The sequence below is a fragment of the Gouania willdenowi genome, chromosome 20 (genome assembly GCF_900634775.1).
Source record: "Gouania willdenowi chromosome 20, fGouWil2.1, whole genome shotgun sequence".
Lineage (NCBI taxonomy): Eukaryota > Metazoa > Chordata > Actinopteri > Blenniiformes > Gobiesocidae > Gouania > Gouania willdenowi.
In genome coordinates this window covers 14,466,327-14,485,695 of record NC_041063.1, presented here as the reverse complement: position 1 = coordinate 14,485,695, position 19,369 = coordinate 14,466,327, and the positions used below count along the sequence as shown (strand labels likewise).

The window sequence follows — 19,369 nt, the reverse complement described above, 5'->3', positions numbered from 1 at the left end:
CTCTATTCAAAAACACTTTCAGATCTAAAATTAACAAAGATTATAATGTCAATTGAAATTTGATTTATCTACCACTTTAAACTATCATGTATTTTATTTAGTACTGATGTACTAGAACTGATGTTGTATTTTAATTTGTTTAATAATTCCTGTAATGGTACCCGAAAAATAAGCCACTGGGAGTCAGCCTATTCCTTTTTGTCTGTTGTATCACATTATTTATTTTGTATTGAATTATTCCATTTTTTTAAATTTTCAACTGAAAATAAAGTAAAGTTTAAGCTCCCGCTAATTTACTAAATTCTGCATTTTAAAAACTTTTTTAAAAAGTTATGTAAAGTCTAAAATAAATATAAAAAGCGAACCAACCTATATTTATTTTCTAAACATGATTATATCTGGAGCAGCAGATTTAGCAGTAAGCTTCATTAAGTCTGTAGTCTATTAAATTAGCCTGACCATGCGAGGTCCATATTAAACGCTGTTTGTTTTTCACACATTCTTAAGTGCACAAATAGCATTTGGAGTATGTGAACAGTATAAAAAACATAAGGGATGACAGAGTGAAGGTTGAATAGTTTTAAACCTACTTATACATTCAAATAAAGTTTGTAAAAAATAAAGTATGGAAAAAATAATTGATTTTATGCATATATTCTGTTTAGGGATACCCAGGAAATCTAGTTTTGACATGTGAAAGTGTTCGTAAAGTAATGTAGTTGATGGTAAAAAGATCAGATGCTATCAGTTTATCTACTGGACATTCCATCACCGTTAACCCCCCCCCTCTCCACATCCGCTTTCGTTCCATGCAATGCATCCCACACACTAACAAACAAGCACATACACTCAGGGGATCCATTTCACCTCCACAGAGTGCTCAAATATTACAGCCGTCCACAAGCTCTGCAAGTGTAAACATGTTGGTGAACATTGGCCAGCTAACTGACGCACAGCTGTAATCCGAGTAAATTACATGCACTATTCATGCCTGTGTCACTTAATTTAAGCAGCTAAATAATGCACGAGGCACTCAGGATGGCACTAAGTATTTGTGTTGGGCTCTTAATCGGATCTCATTAGCCTTGTGCTGAACACGTTGGTCCGAGGGGAAAGCCAACTGTCTACATTTCTTCATCTGACCTTATTTATCTCTCTTAGTTTATCCCTTGGAGTTGTGTTATTCATAGTTGCAAGTAGAAACATATCATTCCTTTGGAAACGTAAATTTTAAAGGTAACATGCTGACTCAGCTCAAATAACCGATATCAGCTCAGCGTTGCCAAGTCATAAAAACCAAAACTGACTCGGAGGAGGACTCAAGGAATTTATTGGAGGAGAAAAAATAAACTGCAATTTCTCATTTTTCTGAAGCGTTCAGCCTCCATGATACATGATAACGAGATCTTGACCAAGAACAGTCAATTTTAGGAAGGTTTTGACACAACTGTCTATTAATGCTTCAGATCTGTCCTCACTGAACGTGTCTTTTCATCTGCAGAAGACAAAATAAATGTCCAAAGATCTCAATTGCTCCAAGAAAATGTAGACATATTGTTAACAAAAGACTGTCAATAGGGGCTGTGTCGACTGAAGATCTTTTTTTGCATGAATATCACGATGACATGATTTGGGTTTAACTTTTGACTGGCCTAAATGGTCTGTTTTTGTATTCTACAGTATTTGCATATTGGAAAAAAAAGAAATTCTTATCTATTGTTATTCATTATTGTTTTCTTTCCTTTATATACACATATATATTGAGTGTAAAAGGTTATAGAGTGTGTAAGTATACCCAGAATTAGTGAAATAATTTTTTCAAACTGCTATATCATCTCATATTGTTATTGTAAGCCCAGAACCGTTTCATCTCATGAACTTTGTATATCATCACCTGGTTTGGAGATTTGGACAGCAACTCAAGGGAGAAGATTGTGAATTTCCACATATGGAAAGAAGGAATTTAAAGCAGTTTTACTCATATATTCAGCAAGCAGCGGATGTTTCACAACACAGGAGAAAAAGCCGAAACTCTCCAAAGCTGAAGAAATAATATAAGTTTTAGGAATTCTTCACACACGCTGAAAGTAATGGATTTTACTGTGGTATCAGACAGCCTGTTTCATTCATTAGACGTGCTGTGGACTCATCTGGTTCATGACAGCTCATAGTATGAGAGACATAAAGGCTACGAAGGCAGAGAGTTTCTGCATTTCTGTCTGTGCCAAAAAATAACTAAAGTTTATTACACAGTCGTACCCTTGTTCTCTCCCTCCCACCTAATTCTTATTATTTGTAACATCAGCACCAGACATAAAAGGTTTGAAAAATATTTCTGTAGTTACTGTAATTCTAAGCTTATGAGATTTTTTGATGTTGCTTATTCCCTTGCATATTATAAATCAGTGTTTCCTCAAATAAGGGTACGTGTACCCCTAGGGGTACGCTATGGCACTTCAGGGGGTACTTGAAAGAAAGATAAAGGAACATTTACAAATGAAAGCATTAAAATATTGGTTTTTATAATGTTTATCTTTGGTTAAAAATGATAATCATACTAAATATTAGGGGTGTCCCGGTCCGATATCAGCCAAAAAAAGACGAATATAGGATTTTATCAGACTTCATCTAAAATCTCCGATATAACATATTGGTTTTTTTGCATTAATTTTTTCAGTATCTTTGATTTTATTTTTTTTATTTATTTTATTCAAACATAGAATATTCATATTCTCAAAGGTTAATTATATATAATCCACCGGCTTATAATAAATGAGTCTGTTTTTTTGATAATCAAGCCTTTTCTAACATTCCACACTCCAAAATAAGTAATAAAAGTATGTTTGACTCGTGCTGTTTTTGAATCGAATCAATATCGGTATCTGCCAATACTGAAGGCTGCAATATTGGAATCGTATCGGAAGTGAAAAAGATGTATCGGGACATCCCTACTAAATATTACCAGCAGCTCACGAAACGTCAAGCAACAACAAAATACACAAAAAGACAGCAAAAACACACACACACTGGGAGAGAAAAACAGTTACTATTACCAACAACACACAAAACCACAACAAAGGAACACTAAATGAGAAAAATACACAAGATCACTACAAAATACACAAAAATAACAGACAAACATACAAAATGACAAAAGAAACTACCAAACGACAGAATAGTTACACAAATACACACAAAAAAAGAGAAAAATATACTGAATGATATAAATGACAAACAACAACAAAATACACAAACTGAAACCAAAAACACACTAAATGAGACAAGAAACAAAATGTTGATAGAAATGATCTTGATTCCAACATGAACTGAAAACACAAGCATCAGTCTTGGTTCCAAAATGTTTTTTTTGTTTTTTTTTAAACTATAGAAATAAATCTATTCAAGAGGTACTAGATACTATTTCTTTCCACTTATTTATAAAATCATATTCTTTAAAATATCTGTTATCACTCGCTTTGTATTTTTTTCATAGTATTCTGAGCAAAATGTTGTAGTTGAACCAAAGGGGGGTTATTTGGATTCAGAAATAAAAGACTTGAGTACTTAAGCCCAAAAAAAATGATAAAGACTGTTTTTAATTTCTGATTCCTATTAATCTAGTAATTTATAACAATTTGTATCATTATGTGGCACTAATACACACTGGCAGTGGGGACATTGGTTATACAATGCATCCTGATTTACACCTACACACAAAATGCCAAGCAAAAAAAATTCTAGAAAGCTTACTTGAGCCCAGGAATGTCCAGTATATTGGTGAGACCGGTCCAGTTAATTTCCAGGAGCTAAAAGGACAAAAAAGAAAACAGTAGACCACACACACAGCTGTGTTAGACTGTAAGCATTGAATGTGTGAATGAGACTATATGGATGCAAACACTGTACTTTATTGGCTCTTGTCCTGCTGCCACATTTTCAAATTGGCTTCTTGCTTTTTTGGACCAATAAACCCAGCCGGTGAGCAAACAAACATTTGGTCAACACGTTGGAACAGCCAATAATTTTAATATTTCTTTAAAAATATAAATCAAGAATGCATTTTGTCTTGTATATAAAGCTGGATGTCTTCAATATTTCATTTTGTTGAGCAAAAAATTCTATATATATGTATAATAATAAAATGCATTCAACTCATGGGTCAATATGAACAAAAGAATTGCTGTTCTTTAAGTCCAAAACTGAAACTCTGCCTAAAGTACTAAAGTAATAATAAAGTATTAATAAAAAGCAACAGCAAACACCAGGGTCTCATTAGTTTCCTTGATAATGAGGTCAAAAACCATTTACTTTTCCCACTAGGGAAGGTTTCTCAATGATTTTACTCATTTTACATTAAATATAGATGCGGTCGTCTGAATATAGGACACTATTAGAAAGGAAAGAGGGGTGTGAGTTTTATGAGCTTAGACCTGAGATATGAGCCGATCCCTTCTCTCAGAGGGCTTTGATCTGCCCCTTCATACTCTGAGCTGAAAGAACAGTGTTTTCCTAATGAGCCTTTCACATCTTTCTTTTCTGCCTACTGTGCTTACAATGCAGCAGATGCAGTGGAAGCTGTAAAAGAGCCAGACAGGAAGATATCGAAGCTTTCACATGGAAAAAAAAAAAAAAAAAGAAAAATCCTATGAGCGTTTTAAATTCAGCTGTACTAATAAAAAAATGATAACATAGCATTAGGGCGAGGGCTAGAAAAGGTGCTTTTATTGATCCAATTTCAAATTACTCGCCCACTGACAAGGGACCTTTGTGGTCCCACGGGGAGTGGGCGACATTGATTACTAGGTTAAGCATTCGGACAGGGAAGCAGTCCCACCATTATACCACCTCAACCTCCTGACATTATGGTGGGAGGATGAGACTGTTTCTGTGGCATCAGCAATCAGCGAGAAAGATGAGTTGGGACCTAAGGTACCAAAATCTACCAATCAAACCCATCTTCACCTTAATGACCATCTCTCACCGACCCCGAAAGCAAACCTGCAAAGATTACAAGCAGAGATTACGGCCCTTCCTGGGTGTATGATACTCATAGAACATGAAACGCATCCAGGGATGACGATATGTTCCCAGCTATTAGGCTACCTCAACATAAATGCAAAGTAGTTCAGGATGGATTCACTTGAAAATGGGTGTAATCAAAGACTCCCACAGTAAATAGAGCAGCCCCATTGTTCTTGTAGCCAAGAAATATGGGGCTAGATGTGGTGTAATGCTTTGGGTAGATTCATTCCTGGACATTCTTGGTACTGCTTGCCTTTTCATGAGACTGGTTTTAACAAAGGGCAACTGGCAGATTGTCTTGTCTGCAGAGTTCAAGGGAAAAAAAATGTCCAATATGAGTTGTAACAATTGAATGAGCTTCCTTTCAGGTTGTTCCAGGCTTCAGCCATGTTCCAACATCTCGCGTACCAGATTTTGCCTCACTCACTCTGCCTACTTGATAACGTAATCATCTTTAGTCACACCTTGGCTATAGAATGGCATTTGCGTAGCAGTAGGTGAGGCGCACGGTATCGGAAGTACCACTTGGGTTGTGAACAGGTGCGGCCTTAGATAGATAAAAACGTAGCTAAAAAGATGTGAAGTGGTTTGTGGATATGGCTGGATATTACCGCAGGTTCATTCCGAACTTTGCAGATCTGACCATCCTCCTGAATGACCGTATATGTAAGCATTCCGTCAGATCTGGTCCAGTGGATGAAGCAGTGTCAGCAAGTGTTTAAAATAACCATGTTTTTTTTCTTGCAAACAGATGCGGGGGCTGTTTTCTGCCCGTAGATAAAGAGGGCAGTTTACATCGGCCGAAAACTGTCCAAGAGGGAGGTAGAGCACGGTTGAGAAGGAGTGCCTGGTGAGACGGTCGACAACTTGCGCTTCTACAACCTGGGATGCCCTTTTACCCATGGCTGTATCTGGTAGACGGGCGGTGGGGGTATGTGGTGTGTGCGTTAGCAGGCAGGGACAATCACAGGGAAAGTGGGTCAGGAAAGTGTTCCGTGAGGTTGATTATTTCAGGTGTTTCAATTTAACTAATCTAGTCTGTGGTTATTTTCAGTGACTGGCTGGAAATGGGACTGGAGCTCAGCTAAAGGCAAGAAAACACTCCAGTCAGATGAGATTAGACCCTATTATCTATCCTTAAGCAGACGGTGTGATGCAAATTAGAAACCTCAAGTGACTGACTGGGAAAAAAAATTCAGCCCTGGCATTTTCTGTCCAGAACAGTCCACTACGTTATCAGCGAATACCACGTAGAAGCTGTTTTTTTTATCATTATTCCCCCAAAAAACCTTTAAAAAAAAGGGACAGTTTTCAACCCCTTTTTACCCATTGCAACTTCCTCTGTCCCATTTTTGCCCTTTTACAAAAAAGGGCTGACACTATTTTCTGAATTTAGCTACACTTTCCAAATTTTGTCCTTTCTTTAATCTTTTTTTTCCCACTTTTCATCCAAATAAGTTAACTTTTGCCTAGTAACTACTACTTGTTACATTTTTTCCGACATTTTGTACCTTTTTGTTCCACATTTTTACCCTTTTTGACTATTGTTTGTCACATTTTGTGCATTTTGCCAATACATACCACCTGGTTCCTCTATTTGCCCATTTTTTAGTCACTCTACTCACATTCTCTTCAGATTTTTGCCATTTTTGGCCACCTGTTACCATGTTTGCATCCATTCGCTCATCTAAGCGGAGCGGACCGGCCCAGTTCGGGACGATGCCCGGTATGACAGATGGCCAGATTACCCGGTCAGCAAACTGCCCATAGGAGAGAATGTGTGTAAATGCAATTGCCTACTTGTTGACCCTGGAACAGGTGTTTTTTCAAGGCTGTATATGTATATTTACATAATATACATATGCAAATGTCCCGAACAGCATCTCAAGGTTAAACAGCATCTGAATCTCTTTTAGGGTTTCATTAAAAAAGAAAAATAACTCTTCTATTGTGTATGTGCCGTTTTATTTATGCATTAGTGTGGTCGCACAGATAACCTCAAGGCCTTTTATAGTCTGGAACGGTTTCTCTTTTTTTTCCCTTTTTTTTGTGCTCATGCCACTCAAGCAGCACTCCTTGTACGGCATATGAAAAAGAAAGATCATGAGTCATTCATAGCGTAGGGTACCAAACATAATTTTTTCCTTGTACTAGTCTTTCTCCTTCAGTGGATCTCCCATAGTAGGGGGTAGATAAATACACATGTGCTTATGTGTGTGTTTACATGCGGGGTTGTGGCATGATTTATTGAACAATTGCTGCTTCATTGAGCAATATCATCATCTGGAGCTTTAGCTGAAAGCCTGGGGTAGTAAAATCTGCCAAAGTAGGTCTGACTAGATGTGCAGCTATTTAAAGCTCTGCATCACTTCCACTGGGTCTTCCAGTTTGGTATAAATCTGCTAAAGATTTCTACGTCGTGCAGCAGAGGCGCTGCAAGACAACTGAATAGGAAAATGAATGTAATGTGAATATTTTATCTGTTTAAGTGATTGTTTACAGCAAATGAGAAGAGACAGTCGAGGCTAATGGGGGTGAATTTAAAAGGAGTACAAGTCCTGTGAAATTGTTGCACACCACATTGGGATTCAGCAGGGATTTACATTACAAAGATGAATGTTTTAGAGTCTAATTTATATCCAATTAAAAAGAAATTAAAAGAGAGCGAACTAAAAAGTGAGAAATGGAATCTAGAATAAGACAACCTTGGCGAAATGCTGCGGAAGATGACAGCAGTGAGTTCAGTCATGCTTTGCTTCTTTTGTAATGACCAGTTTGCTTTAGCTGAACTCATTCCATCAGGCCTTTGTGATTGATCACATTTCAGAAAATGTTGTGCTTTCAGATTCAGTAAAAAAAGTGTCCCTTAATGTCAGAGGACAGATGGCCAGTACAGTGTTTGGCAGCTTATATTGTACTTTTAAAGCTAGCCCGTGTTCCTCATAAAATGTCTCTCTCACACTCTTTAGATTTGTATGCAAATTCTTGTGGTTGCTAAGTGGTGACTCAACAGTGTGAGGCAATGTAGTGGAACATTTGTTGGTACACTCAGAATTGCCTATATTGATTCTCCATATGTATCCAAATACTTTTAGTACATAAGATTGTTTTTTCTTTTTCTCTTTTAACCTTTATGTCCACAACTTAGGGCTTCAAAACCATTAAATGTAAGATGTTTCCATCCTGGTAGAGAATATGGAAAAAGTTGGTTCGATTGTATCCAGATGGAAATATTTATTTATTTATCTGAAATAAGTCATCTTCAGTATTGGGCCTACATTTTGGTGAAAGTTGCACATGCGTAGTATACTTGGTTGATTTACTATGATTTCTTTAAATTTTTTACTTTAGAGGCTTGCTTTAGTGCCACTTAGGATGATTAGGCATTTTTTGGTAATCTGACATACTGGACCTTTGTACAAAATTTGTTGATTGTTCATAAATGACAAATGATGCAATAGGTTCCCAGCAGTTTATACATTCTGGCCCCTAATAACATGATTAATCCGATAGGACAGGCTTGTATTTTGTTTTTTTACAGAGATAAAATTAAACCTGAAAACCATGTTTTCCATTCTTACTGCAGTGCCATAATTAGTTAAAATGCTCCATTAGAGATGCATAATTAAATTCATTAGATTTGTTATCAGTGTCTGCACTCACCGGCTTTTTGAGGAAAAAGACAGACAGAGCTCCAATAAGAGGCATGTCGCCCAGTAAAGGCTCCATCACCACCCTCAGCACACCGTGAATCTATGGAAACAAAACAGCAGCACGTTATGATTACACAAGCAGGGAGCTGAAGGAAACTCTCCCCTGATGGCACTTGACATTCATGAATGGTTGTGATCGAAGCTGCAGCACATGTCTCGTGGGAAACCTGATCAGTGCGTGACTTTAGACCTGCTCTGTGTCATCCTCCACCATTGGCATAACATTATAATAAGTACAGGGCTTAAAGCTGCTATCCGCGGTTTCTGAGAAACGTCTCGATGTCCCGCCCTAAACAGCTTCACTTCCTCCCCCAATCTACCAGAAGCCACGCCTCCTTTCTGCACGCGGAACATAAGAAGGTCGCATTGATATAGGTTTATGGGTCAGGTAAAAGCCAAAATCATATTTACCCATTTGTTGTTGTGACACGTGGCCTTGTTTCCGTGCACAGTTCTGCATTCACTTCGACAGTGTCAAAAACATTAAAGGTGCAGTCTGCAACTCTCATAAAAGTGACTTTTTGTCCTATTTGCTAAAGCCGTCACTATGTAAGGACAGCTTTACATGAAACTAGTAGTTTGTGTGAAAAAAAAAAAAAAAAAGTCCCCCTGCTGCTCCTGCGGCCTTTGGCAGATTGCCAGAATGCACCGCGACCAAGCAAAAAGAACCAATCAGTCCATCAAACACAATCCTGGTTCTGTCTGTTGCTCACAGTCCCCCCCCCCCCTTTTTTTTTTAACAGTATATGTTCTGGAGGAGTAGAAGACGGAATTGGTGACTTTTCTGCTTGAAAGGTAATTACTGCTGCTTGATTTACATTTTGTTTGATGTGTAATTTGTTACATTAGAACTCTGTAGTGCATGTGTTGTTCATGTGCATGCAGCAGCCTCCGTTTGGGTGCTGTAAGTAACTGTGTTGTTGCTACTGTTGCTGAGGTGTGTGCACATTGAGAGAGAGAAGCGCTGCAGTAATATGCTTTTAACAGAGCATGTTATATTACTGTGATGTTGCTGTTTGGCTAACGTTAGCTTGTTAGCTCCTCTGAGGTTGGGACTTTGGAAAGTTTGGAGGCAGGGCAAGAGAGCAGCGGGGAGGGAGGGATCTGAGGAGTTGCAAACTGCACCTTTAAGTTGAAGCCTATTGGCCTGGGCGCACTCGGCAATCATTTCCATTGGTATAGTGGTCTATAGGACGAAGGAGGGACATATATACATTAACATTTAAACATCATCTGTTTCAATAATTTACGAATAAGACTTCTGAAACTGGAACTAACACTAACATGAGTCGAGTTGACTTCTATGAAAGGTCTTCTTGGCTGATTGATCACTGTTATTATTCAGATTCAATCAGCTTCTGATAAATAACACCGAGTCTAAGCTCTAATGCAGCGGTCTGCAATCTAATATAGTTTTTTGTTAAAATATTAGTAGGCCTACAAATAATAACAGATCCTGTCAGTCAACACATGCTAATTGCTAATTTCTCGCCACATATCAACCATGCATATTAAGTGGGCATGTCGGCAGTTAAATTAATCTGTCCGCACACAATTAAAATCTCTATTTTCTTCCAGAATAGTCTTTTTTTGTTTAGTTATCTTACCAGGGGTTTAAAACTTAAGGTTAGCCACAGCAGGTGCAAGGAAAGTTGATAATGTGATTTATTTTTAGGTTGACAAATTATTCAATCATGATTTTATTGGGTGTCGATGTCATTAATCATCAATATCCCCTGTAAGAACATTTTAATTCTTTATTCATTTTTTCAAGGCTATAGGGAGCCAATGCAAAAGAGTGAAAGAGCCACGTGAGGCTCCAGAGCCACAGGTTGCAGACCTCTGCTCTAATGCATAGGAATTCAAACCCTGTTGTGTGCACAATGGGTTCAGCCAAAAAAGCAGTACAAGATATTCAATCCACAGCACTTCCAGCTGTATATTATTGATATTGACAAGGTCGTCTTTAAGAAAATAGTCAGTCTAGAGACAGGCTGAACTACACTGACCAACAGGGAAACAAGAAAATAGATTTTAGATAACAGATCTGTTGACAAAGAGAAGACATCTGCTGTGGTAACTTCATTTGCACATTTAACGGGACACATTGCACATGGTCTCCTATTAGAAATACAACAATTAGCTCACAGCATCACTTCTCAGAAGGACATTCAGTAAGTGCACATGATCTGTGTAACATATATCAGCCTAAAGATGGAGGGGCCTCACAGGTCAGGGGTTAATAATGATCCGACTGAGTTACACAATGAAGGCAGCAGGCGACAAATGTCTCCCAGGGATAGACCAGAGAACACTCATAACAAGAGATTGTTTTCACTGTACAGAAAACATTTCATATGAATGTGTTTCGAGTAGATTTTCATGAATGTATTGTTTAGTTTATTGAAATATTCATCAAACAAAGCAGCGGATGAATCCGTCAATTGGCAATTTGAGTTTTTCAGACCACAAATGTACTGTACAATCCAATAATGATTATAAAGTTCATGGTTGAACGAAATCGATAAATGAACAAAGCCTTGAACCATGTTCTCTTAAATCTGATTGTGTTCATAATTTAGTGAAGTAATAATACAACATCAGAGTCTCTATCCGTAGAATTCAATGTGAGTTAGTAGTGCAATTATAACAATACAGTGGTTATTCTTTGTCATCTTTAGATGTTTTTTGTTTCCACACAAAAACTTACTTTGTTATAATCTAATCTTTAACTCTTAAAGCAGACCATGGTCTGGTATGTACAAAAAGGGGAATATTATATACCTTAGAAGCCTGACAAAGGGTTTCAACCCCTTTTTACCCATTTCACAACTTTCTTTGTCCCATGTTTGCCTTTTTTCAAAACATTTTTCAGACTTTAGCTACCTTTTGCCAATATTTTTTCTTCTTTTCTACACTTTCATCCATTTTTTTGTAGTTTCTTTAATTTTTTTGGTCACTTTTCATCCCAATAAATACCACTTGTTGCCTTTTTTCTTACTTGTTGCCTTTTTCTTACATTTTGCCTCTTTGTTCTACATTGTTGCACTTTTCACTCTGGTTTGCCACATTTTGTCCATTAAAGCTACCCTTTGCCATTACACACCACCTGGTTCGTCTTCATTTGCCCATTTTTGGGCCTCTTGACTGCTTTTGGCCTATTTTAGTCACTTTTCACTCTTTTCTTGCCACCCATTTCCACACCCGCCTCCGCTCACTCGTCAAAAAAAAAAAAAAACCCAAAAAATGTAGCAGACTGGACTGGCCCACTTCAGGAAGATATCCACTGGCCTCACATTGTAAATACGTTTTTAAACTTGAAATGTCTGATAGCTCTAACTGAGAGCTATGGCCATTCCCTTCATGGAATTATGACAACCTTAAAGGAGCTGCTCAGATCTGTGTGTCTTCTGCAAATCTATGTAAAATGTCAAGTGGCTGCAGGAGTTTGAATAGTGGATTAGGTTCAGGGTCCATCAATCAATACTAGATCTACCTGTGAGCATCCAAAGCAGAAATAGGACCAGATCATTACAATTCCCCTCACTCTGTGTGTATTTACACACCTTAATGCTATGCGTTTGCTATTGGAAGTGAAGTTTAGATTTAATCAGAACCAGTCTATTAATAAAGCATCGTGCCATCCTAAAACCTTTAGATTTTACACCTTTAATCAAAGCCATCACACTTCAGGTTACAGCTGCCAGGAAAACAGGCTGCTGTCCAAATCCACAAAGCACTCATGTGTCATAAAGGGTCCTAAAGATGTGGTGCACAGTCTGGGCACGAGAGAAACAACCACAAATTACATTTGACAAGACCTAGCTTGCTCTTGTGTCACTTTCAAAATAAAGGTTTCATGCTTTTGTGCAGCTAAAATTGGAGTCAAGAGGAAATGGGGATTCTCACCTGGATGCTCTGAATGCCAGCCTTGCAGTAGTAACGTTTGATGTCCACATCGATCTCAGTGTTGCCAACAAAGCTTTTGGGGACAAATAATAAGTTACATTTAAAAAAAAACCTCAATCAGACTTTATCAGCCACTTTATCATTTTATACCTTTCAGAGTTTCAATTTGAAAAACAAGAAAGAAAAGTGGTTTTGTAACACAGCTTTTATTCCATTCATGGTACCTGGAATTGAATGTCTTTAGTGAGTGTGTGTGTGTGTGTGTTTCCAAAGATTGGCTCTAAGATGCCAATGGCTTTTTGTCATTTGCTTAAGGCAGTGTTATTGATCGAGCTCTGTGTGGAAACAATGTGCATGGGTTTGTTTGGCTGCTCTGTAAACCTGTGTCTACTGATTGATTTTGTTTGTCTGTCTCTGCTTTAGCCTCCTCCTTTTTTTAAAAAAAAAAAAACATACTGTAATTATATGTCCAATAGCTCTTATTTACCTATAATAAAATATATTTAGGTCAACTTTTTCGAAGACTATTTTCTGGAACAAACAGTTTCAGAACATCTGATTTGAACTAAATCTAAATCTAACAACAACACAACCATGAATGCAAGCGACAAATCACATATATAATAACTGGGACAGTCAGATCATCACTGAAAGACATAATGAACAAATACAATTCTGAATTCTATTTTAAATGCTAAAACTTAATACACATTAAACAACTCCTATACACAGATCAATAATCTTTTACGTAATTTGCTTACAACTACAATAACCGATCGTGTGATTTCTAAATGTAAAACATCTTCTAATTAAAGACACTGAAGAAAAAAATCATTAAAAAATAAATAAATAAAATGTGATCAACCCACCTGATTTGGAGATCCATAATGATCTGTCTCTTGTCCACATTTTCTGCGTAAACCTTCACCCCGTTGATCCTTATTGGCTAAGATAAAACACAAGGAATCATTTGTCACAACACTATTTCTGGCACTCCAAAGCACACCAACACCTTCATCCAACCCCCCCCCCGGTTAGCACAAGGTCAATCCCTCACCCATCCCCCACATGGAAACTATTTATGAAGCAAAAACATGTGTCGGAGACGTGCACACACGTATATGAGCTACCATGCAGTCCCCCATCAGCTGTCCGACTACACCTGCTCCTACTGGCCCGTTTTGTCGCTTGCTGCTGAAATAACACTAGGTGACCGTGGTCACCGCGGTGTAACATAACAAGCCGCTCACTTTTTCGCCAATGTCGATTTTGCTGAAGCAGAAGGTGCTGAGGTGGTCGTTGGACGTCTTCACAGCCGGCTCGATTATGTCGTGGAAGAGTTTTTCTACAAACTTGCTGATGTACGGCCACATCTGTTTCACCGTCTGCACACAGAAACAAACAGTGTAGAGTTAAAAACACTATTGAAAATGACTCATGCATTTGTTTTGTAGAAATAATGCAAAGGACAAGCATGTGTAGGCAGTGTTTACTCCAGGGGTTGGGGTCAATTAGAAGTGTAATCGCGGAATTGATAATTACAATTATGGCGTAACTGATAATTACAATTATGGCGTAATCGATAATTGCAATTTTAAAAATCTATTGCAGTCATTATCATAATTCAATTGTAACTGAGTTCAGATAATTAACGTAGCAATTGTAATTGGCACGAAAATTCGATAAAAAAGGAAAAACTGGGGAACCATGTTACAGTTCTACACATACGTAGTTAACAATTAGTATTAAAATATGTTTCATATCAAGCTTTCCCAAATTATACCATTTAAATAAATATTAAAACCTATATTTTCATTGATTGATTAGGTAGCCTAACAAGGTAAGGCTAAACGATTAATTGCATTTGCGAGATTATCACGATATAAAACGTGATTTTTCCAATCCCAATTGCAATTTTTTTTTTTTTTTGTGCTGTCTTGTATTGTCCTGTTAAGTTCATGAAACGTGAAGTTAGTTAGCTATGTTCAGGAGGGAAAGCCACAGATTTGTTTGCTTTATTGTTGTAATCTGTGCTTTAAAATGTATATTTTATATTTATTTAAAGTTTAAATAAATCTGAAATTGTTTATTAGGAAACAGATTGATTTATTGCTTGTGTTCATTGAAAAACACATGACAAGAGGCCGTGGAAAGAATGATCACATTAAATCGCAATCGCAATATTAAGGCAAACAAAACGCAATTAGATTATTTTCCAAAGTCGTTTAGCCTTAAAACAAGGAAACCAATAGATAGGAAAGAAATTAGATGATAGATAATTGTTTTTAGTGTATTTTACAGCTGATTTAGGACCAGTTGTCCTAGGAGATGCTAACAGAAAGCTAACACAAGAGTGATTTATTTCAGGCTCAGTAATTGTGATTAAATGTAATGGACTTTAGCAATTGAGTAGTTGACTTTGAAGATGAAAAAAATAATTGTAATTCAATCACATTTATTTCATACAGCTTCACACCGAGGCTACATTAACCTAAAATATTCAAGGTGTATTTCTCTTTTAATAGACTTTCATCATTCTTATAGACACAAAAAGGGGACAGCAATGCATGAATGTTTTAGAGTCACTCGTAATTTACATTCCGGTGGTTGCCATGGGGATTTTAAAGGGTTAGTGCAGTGCATGCCAGAGGCTCTGCAGGGGCTGCATGTTAACTTGAGCCGTGCTGCAGTGTGGCAGCAGAAGGCTGGCTGCAGGTTGAGTGGAATAGGCTGCAGTGTGGTAACTTTAACAGCCCCGATGGGAGGAGGAGGAGGATGAGGAGGAGAGAGAGAGCAAGCAGAGGGGACAGATTCAACTTCCTCTGGCAGACGCATTACAAAGCATGGAGGAAAGCGTCAGACATGCAAGCAATTTAAGGAGACAGCCTTACCTTGTTCAGCCACTCTGCTCGCTCCACATCAGGGAAATGGACCTATAATAAAGTAAACAGCAGTAATTTCAATAGGCCTGACACATCTCTAAGGCATTTGTTAAATTGAATGGATGGGGTGATAAATAATGGTGTGTGTGTGTGTGGTATATGCTTTGGTAGTGTTTGTTGACCCAGGGAGCCGCACTAACGTATTTCATTTTTCAACATCAAGCAGCAAAAAGATGGGAGTGAAACACTGGCCTTGCAATGTTTACTAAATATTGTACAGTTCTTAGATTTTCTGATGGAGGAGTGGAATTTAGTTTAAACTGCCCTGTGCAAAAGAATTAATAAATAATAAGGAGAAAGAAATTAAGTCAAAATAAAACATTTCTTAGGCTCTAAGTATAGTTACATTTATGAACTCTAAAACTGAGAAAATAACCAGTATTCAACGCTGTGCATTACGTTGAATATGATTGGACGGCTATCAGATATGTCTCGATACAACTTTTTCACTTCCGATACAGATATTGCAGTCTTGCATATTGCCCAATACCAGCATGAATCATACATACTTTTATTACTTATGAGAAAAACTGAAAATGTTATTATTAACCAATTGGTTACATACATTTTAACCTTCAACATAATATCTGCAGTATTCTACAATTATATATATAATATATGTCTGAGATTTTAGATGCAGTCCGATATCAATATCGGATCGGGACACTCCTATCGGCTATGATGTGATGCATTTGATTGTTGTCTGGTCATATTATTTTTTGTAGTTTCACACTGTCCGATGATAATTTTAAAACAAAAAAATAATAATTTACTCAGGAACGGTTTGGTGTAGAAATGTAACAAATTACTTTACTTCTTTTAAAATGTACATAAGTATAAGCAAACTTGCTAATTTAGAAACATGCTCAAAAGTACAAATACAAAAAAAATGATCACTCTGGCCACCATTTTTTACCGTGGAATAACAACTGTCAACTCCATCACGTCAAAGCAGGATTTGGTTAAGCAGCGTAAATAAAAATAGTGTAGTGGTTTCAGCTAAAAAAAAAACGAAACAAAAATTGGCCTTTGATTATTAGAACTTTATCAAAAAAATGATTTGCATTTCAGTGAAAATGCCTATGAGAGGTTAAACATGGACACAATTGATGACAAAGGTCGTCTTCTCATGTGTTTAAAAATAAATTCCACGATCTCTACACAAGATGCAATTCATCACAATTAATTATGGTCAGATTTGCAAATACCGGTAATTCGTTAATTAAAAATATATATATTCACACCTCTAGAAAAAAGAAATATTGCAATAAAATCCCTTGAAATAGTATGTTTTTATATTCAAATATACTGTGTAACAGTCGTATGTCATCAATGCCTCATTTGTTTGTTTTTAGTTACAGTTACATGGGGAACATTGATACTTTAAATGCAATTTTTTATGAATATTTAATAAATATTACACTATAATAAAGCAATTAAAACAAGACACTTGTATTTTTTTTTTACTGCAATGCTGCAAGTCTTAATGAGGATCAAAATCAAAGTGCAGACTTTAATCAAAGTAATTCAGTGTAACACCCAAGCTCCAAAGAGTTGACACCTTTGTTCTCACTGACAGTTGAGATAAGTGATTAACGTAAGAGAAGTACGGTACACACTCCATAGTCGGGGACTCAGCGAGGCCAGGTGTAAGAAGGCTAGAAGAAATAATCACTTTTTAAATATTAAAAAAAGAATTCAATGAACAGAGATACAACCTATTCAGTAGTTTCATTTTAAATGTTGCACCTTTAATCAAGCAAGTGCAGCTGAATGTCCACTGATCCAGCTGGAGACCTCAGCTTGGGACCACTCATTGGTCGAGTAGTATCCAGCCGCAGCCCCGGAGCAGCTGGTAGAATACCAGTAACCCTATCCACAACTTTGCAATACTTACCTTTGTTTTCTTTTTTTTTTAAATTCTACCACCTCCACTTTCTTCCTTTTTTACCAACCCTAACCACTACAGCCTTCACTTCCTGGCTAAATTTGAGGTTTGTCGCATTGAAAAATAGCTTTCGTACATAAATACATTAATGCCGATTTATCAAAAAACCTCGTAGTTTGTTATTTTGGAAAAATGTTATTCTGCTTGTCAAATCCCCGAAAACATTAAAAAATGAGTCTGCATTGAAACCCAGTACACTTTTAATTAATGTTAATATAATTTAACTTATGTCCTGACCCCAATACGCTATTGTTAATACGTTATTGGTGTTACTGGAAAATATGTGATACTATTTTATTCTATACCCCTTTTCAATAATATATGTTAAGTTGTTTACAAATATGTGCCTGTTTGTTTGTATATAATGTTCATTGATAAATAAAATTTTTAAAAAAAAGCTTCCGCTGCCACTTAAAGGACACTTCCGTCCAACCAGGGGCTTGTGTCCCGTCAGGGGCTTCTGCTGTATACTATTGCATTGGTCTGATTGGGATACTCCTGTAGGAAGAGGTTATTAGTTTGTGGAACGTTGGTTGATCTTCAGTTGTTTGGTTGAAATTGGAATTAGTGATTTAACTGAATCCTTGAAGATTTGTTGTAAGCCTCGTTTTTTTTGGGTTAAACGATTAATATTTGTCTTGAAGTCTTTATTTTGCTGTAATGAATAAAAACCACCTTATTTTTTTAATTCTATCTGTTTCCTTGTCTTTTATCCTGGCTTTGCCATTGTTCCTTTCCCATACTCCTAAACATCACCATAAAGAACGTTACAAGCACATTGAATTGTATGCAATTCAGTTCAACTTTAATCATACAGTGCTGTTACGGCCCCCTCTAGGATGTTAGCTTGAGAAATAATTTAAATGTCGAGCTTTAAATGTGTATTCATTTAAATTGTTTGTATCCAGAGAACTTTACTAAAGACGGCAGTAGGCGTTTTTATTGCCGATCAACCATTCTGATTGCTCTGCATACACAGCCTTTCCCTAAATACTCTGTATCTCCTGTGTTATAAAGAAAACTGCTGTTTGCAAAAAACATAAAGCAACACATTTGTAATGATGTGAGCCACATCGTTGGTGTGTGATGTTACTTGTGTGTCAGAAGATATTGTCATTGTACATTAAAGGTCCCATATCATGCTATTTTTCACCCATCTCTATTTGTTCTAAGAACCCCAAAACATAGTATTTGAGGTTTATTTTCCCAAACTCATCTGTTTTCCAGAGTTTTAGCCTCTGAAAAGTCACTTTCTGAGCAACTCTACACAAACAGGCTGATTTGCGGCCCACTTATGCATATTCAGTGACATAGGGCCAGAGCACAGCCCGCCCTCCTCTCACCCACTCCGTAGCCGAGCTCATGCTGCTTTATAAACACGAGACAGAGCGTGGGGGCGGGGCGTTCACCGGTACATACATAAACTGCAGAAAATATATACTTAGCACTGCGCGAAGGATGCTGAAATGCTCACCTTCGTGGGTGTGTCTGTTCACATGTCAATCGCGGCAGAGAGCTTCCTGGAGGCGTGGCTTCTCCAGCTCAGTGCCGCGTCAAATTTGTCATCAAGGTGGGAACGCGTCATCAAATTGGAGCGAGGTGTTTAGCCTCGCCCTGCAGTGAGAAAGGAGCAAATCACCCTCGAACTAACGACTGAGGGAATCAATGAAAAAAAAACACATTGGGCATGTGTATGAAGCCCAAATAGCACTTTATGATGTTTAAAGCACAGAAAAGTTGATTTAGCATAACATGGGCCCTATAAAGTGTTCCTTGAGAAGCGGGGTTCAGGTGGGCGGAGCAGGTAGAAACCCAAGGTTTCTTGGACAAAACCT

At 37.3% G+C, this 19,369-nt stretch overlaps 1 protein-coding gene across 3 annotated transcripts in view; it reads right to left on the bottom strand.

Annotated features, from left to right (window-relative positions):
• Positions 1 to 19,369, bottom strand: part of esyt2b (extended synaptotagmin-like protein 2b) — a 65,280-nt gene that overhangs the window by 30,248 nt on the left and 15,663 nt on the right. For all 3 annotated transcript variants that reach the window (XM_028434185.1, XM_028434184.1, XM_028434186.1), the window contains exons 2-7: positions 15,536 to 15,577; positions 13,895 to 14,029; positions 13,514 to 13,590; positions 12,645 to 12,717; positions 8,686 to 8,775; positions 3,751 to 3,806 (exon numbers count right to left, since the gene is read on the bottom strand). In XM_028434185.1, coding sequence (XP_028289986.1) covers positions 3,751 to 3,806; positions 8,686 to 8,775; positions 12,645 to 12,717; positions 13,514 to 13,590; positions 13,895 to 14,029; positions 15,536 to 15,577 — 473 coding nt within the window. The remainder of the gene's footprint in view (positions 1 to 3,750; positions 3,807 to 8,685; positions 8,776 to 12,644; positions 12,718 to 13,513; positions 13,591 to 13,894; positions 14,030 to 15,535; positions 15,578 to 19,369) is intronic.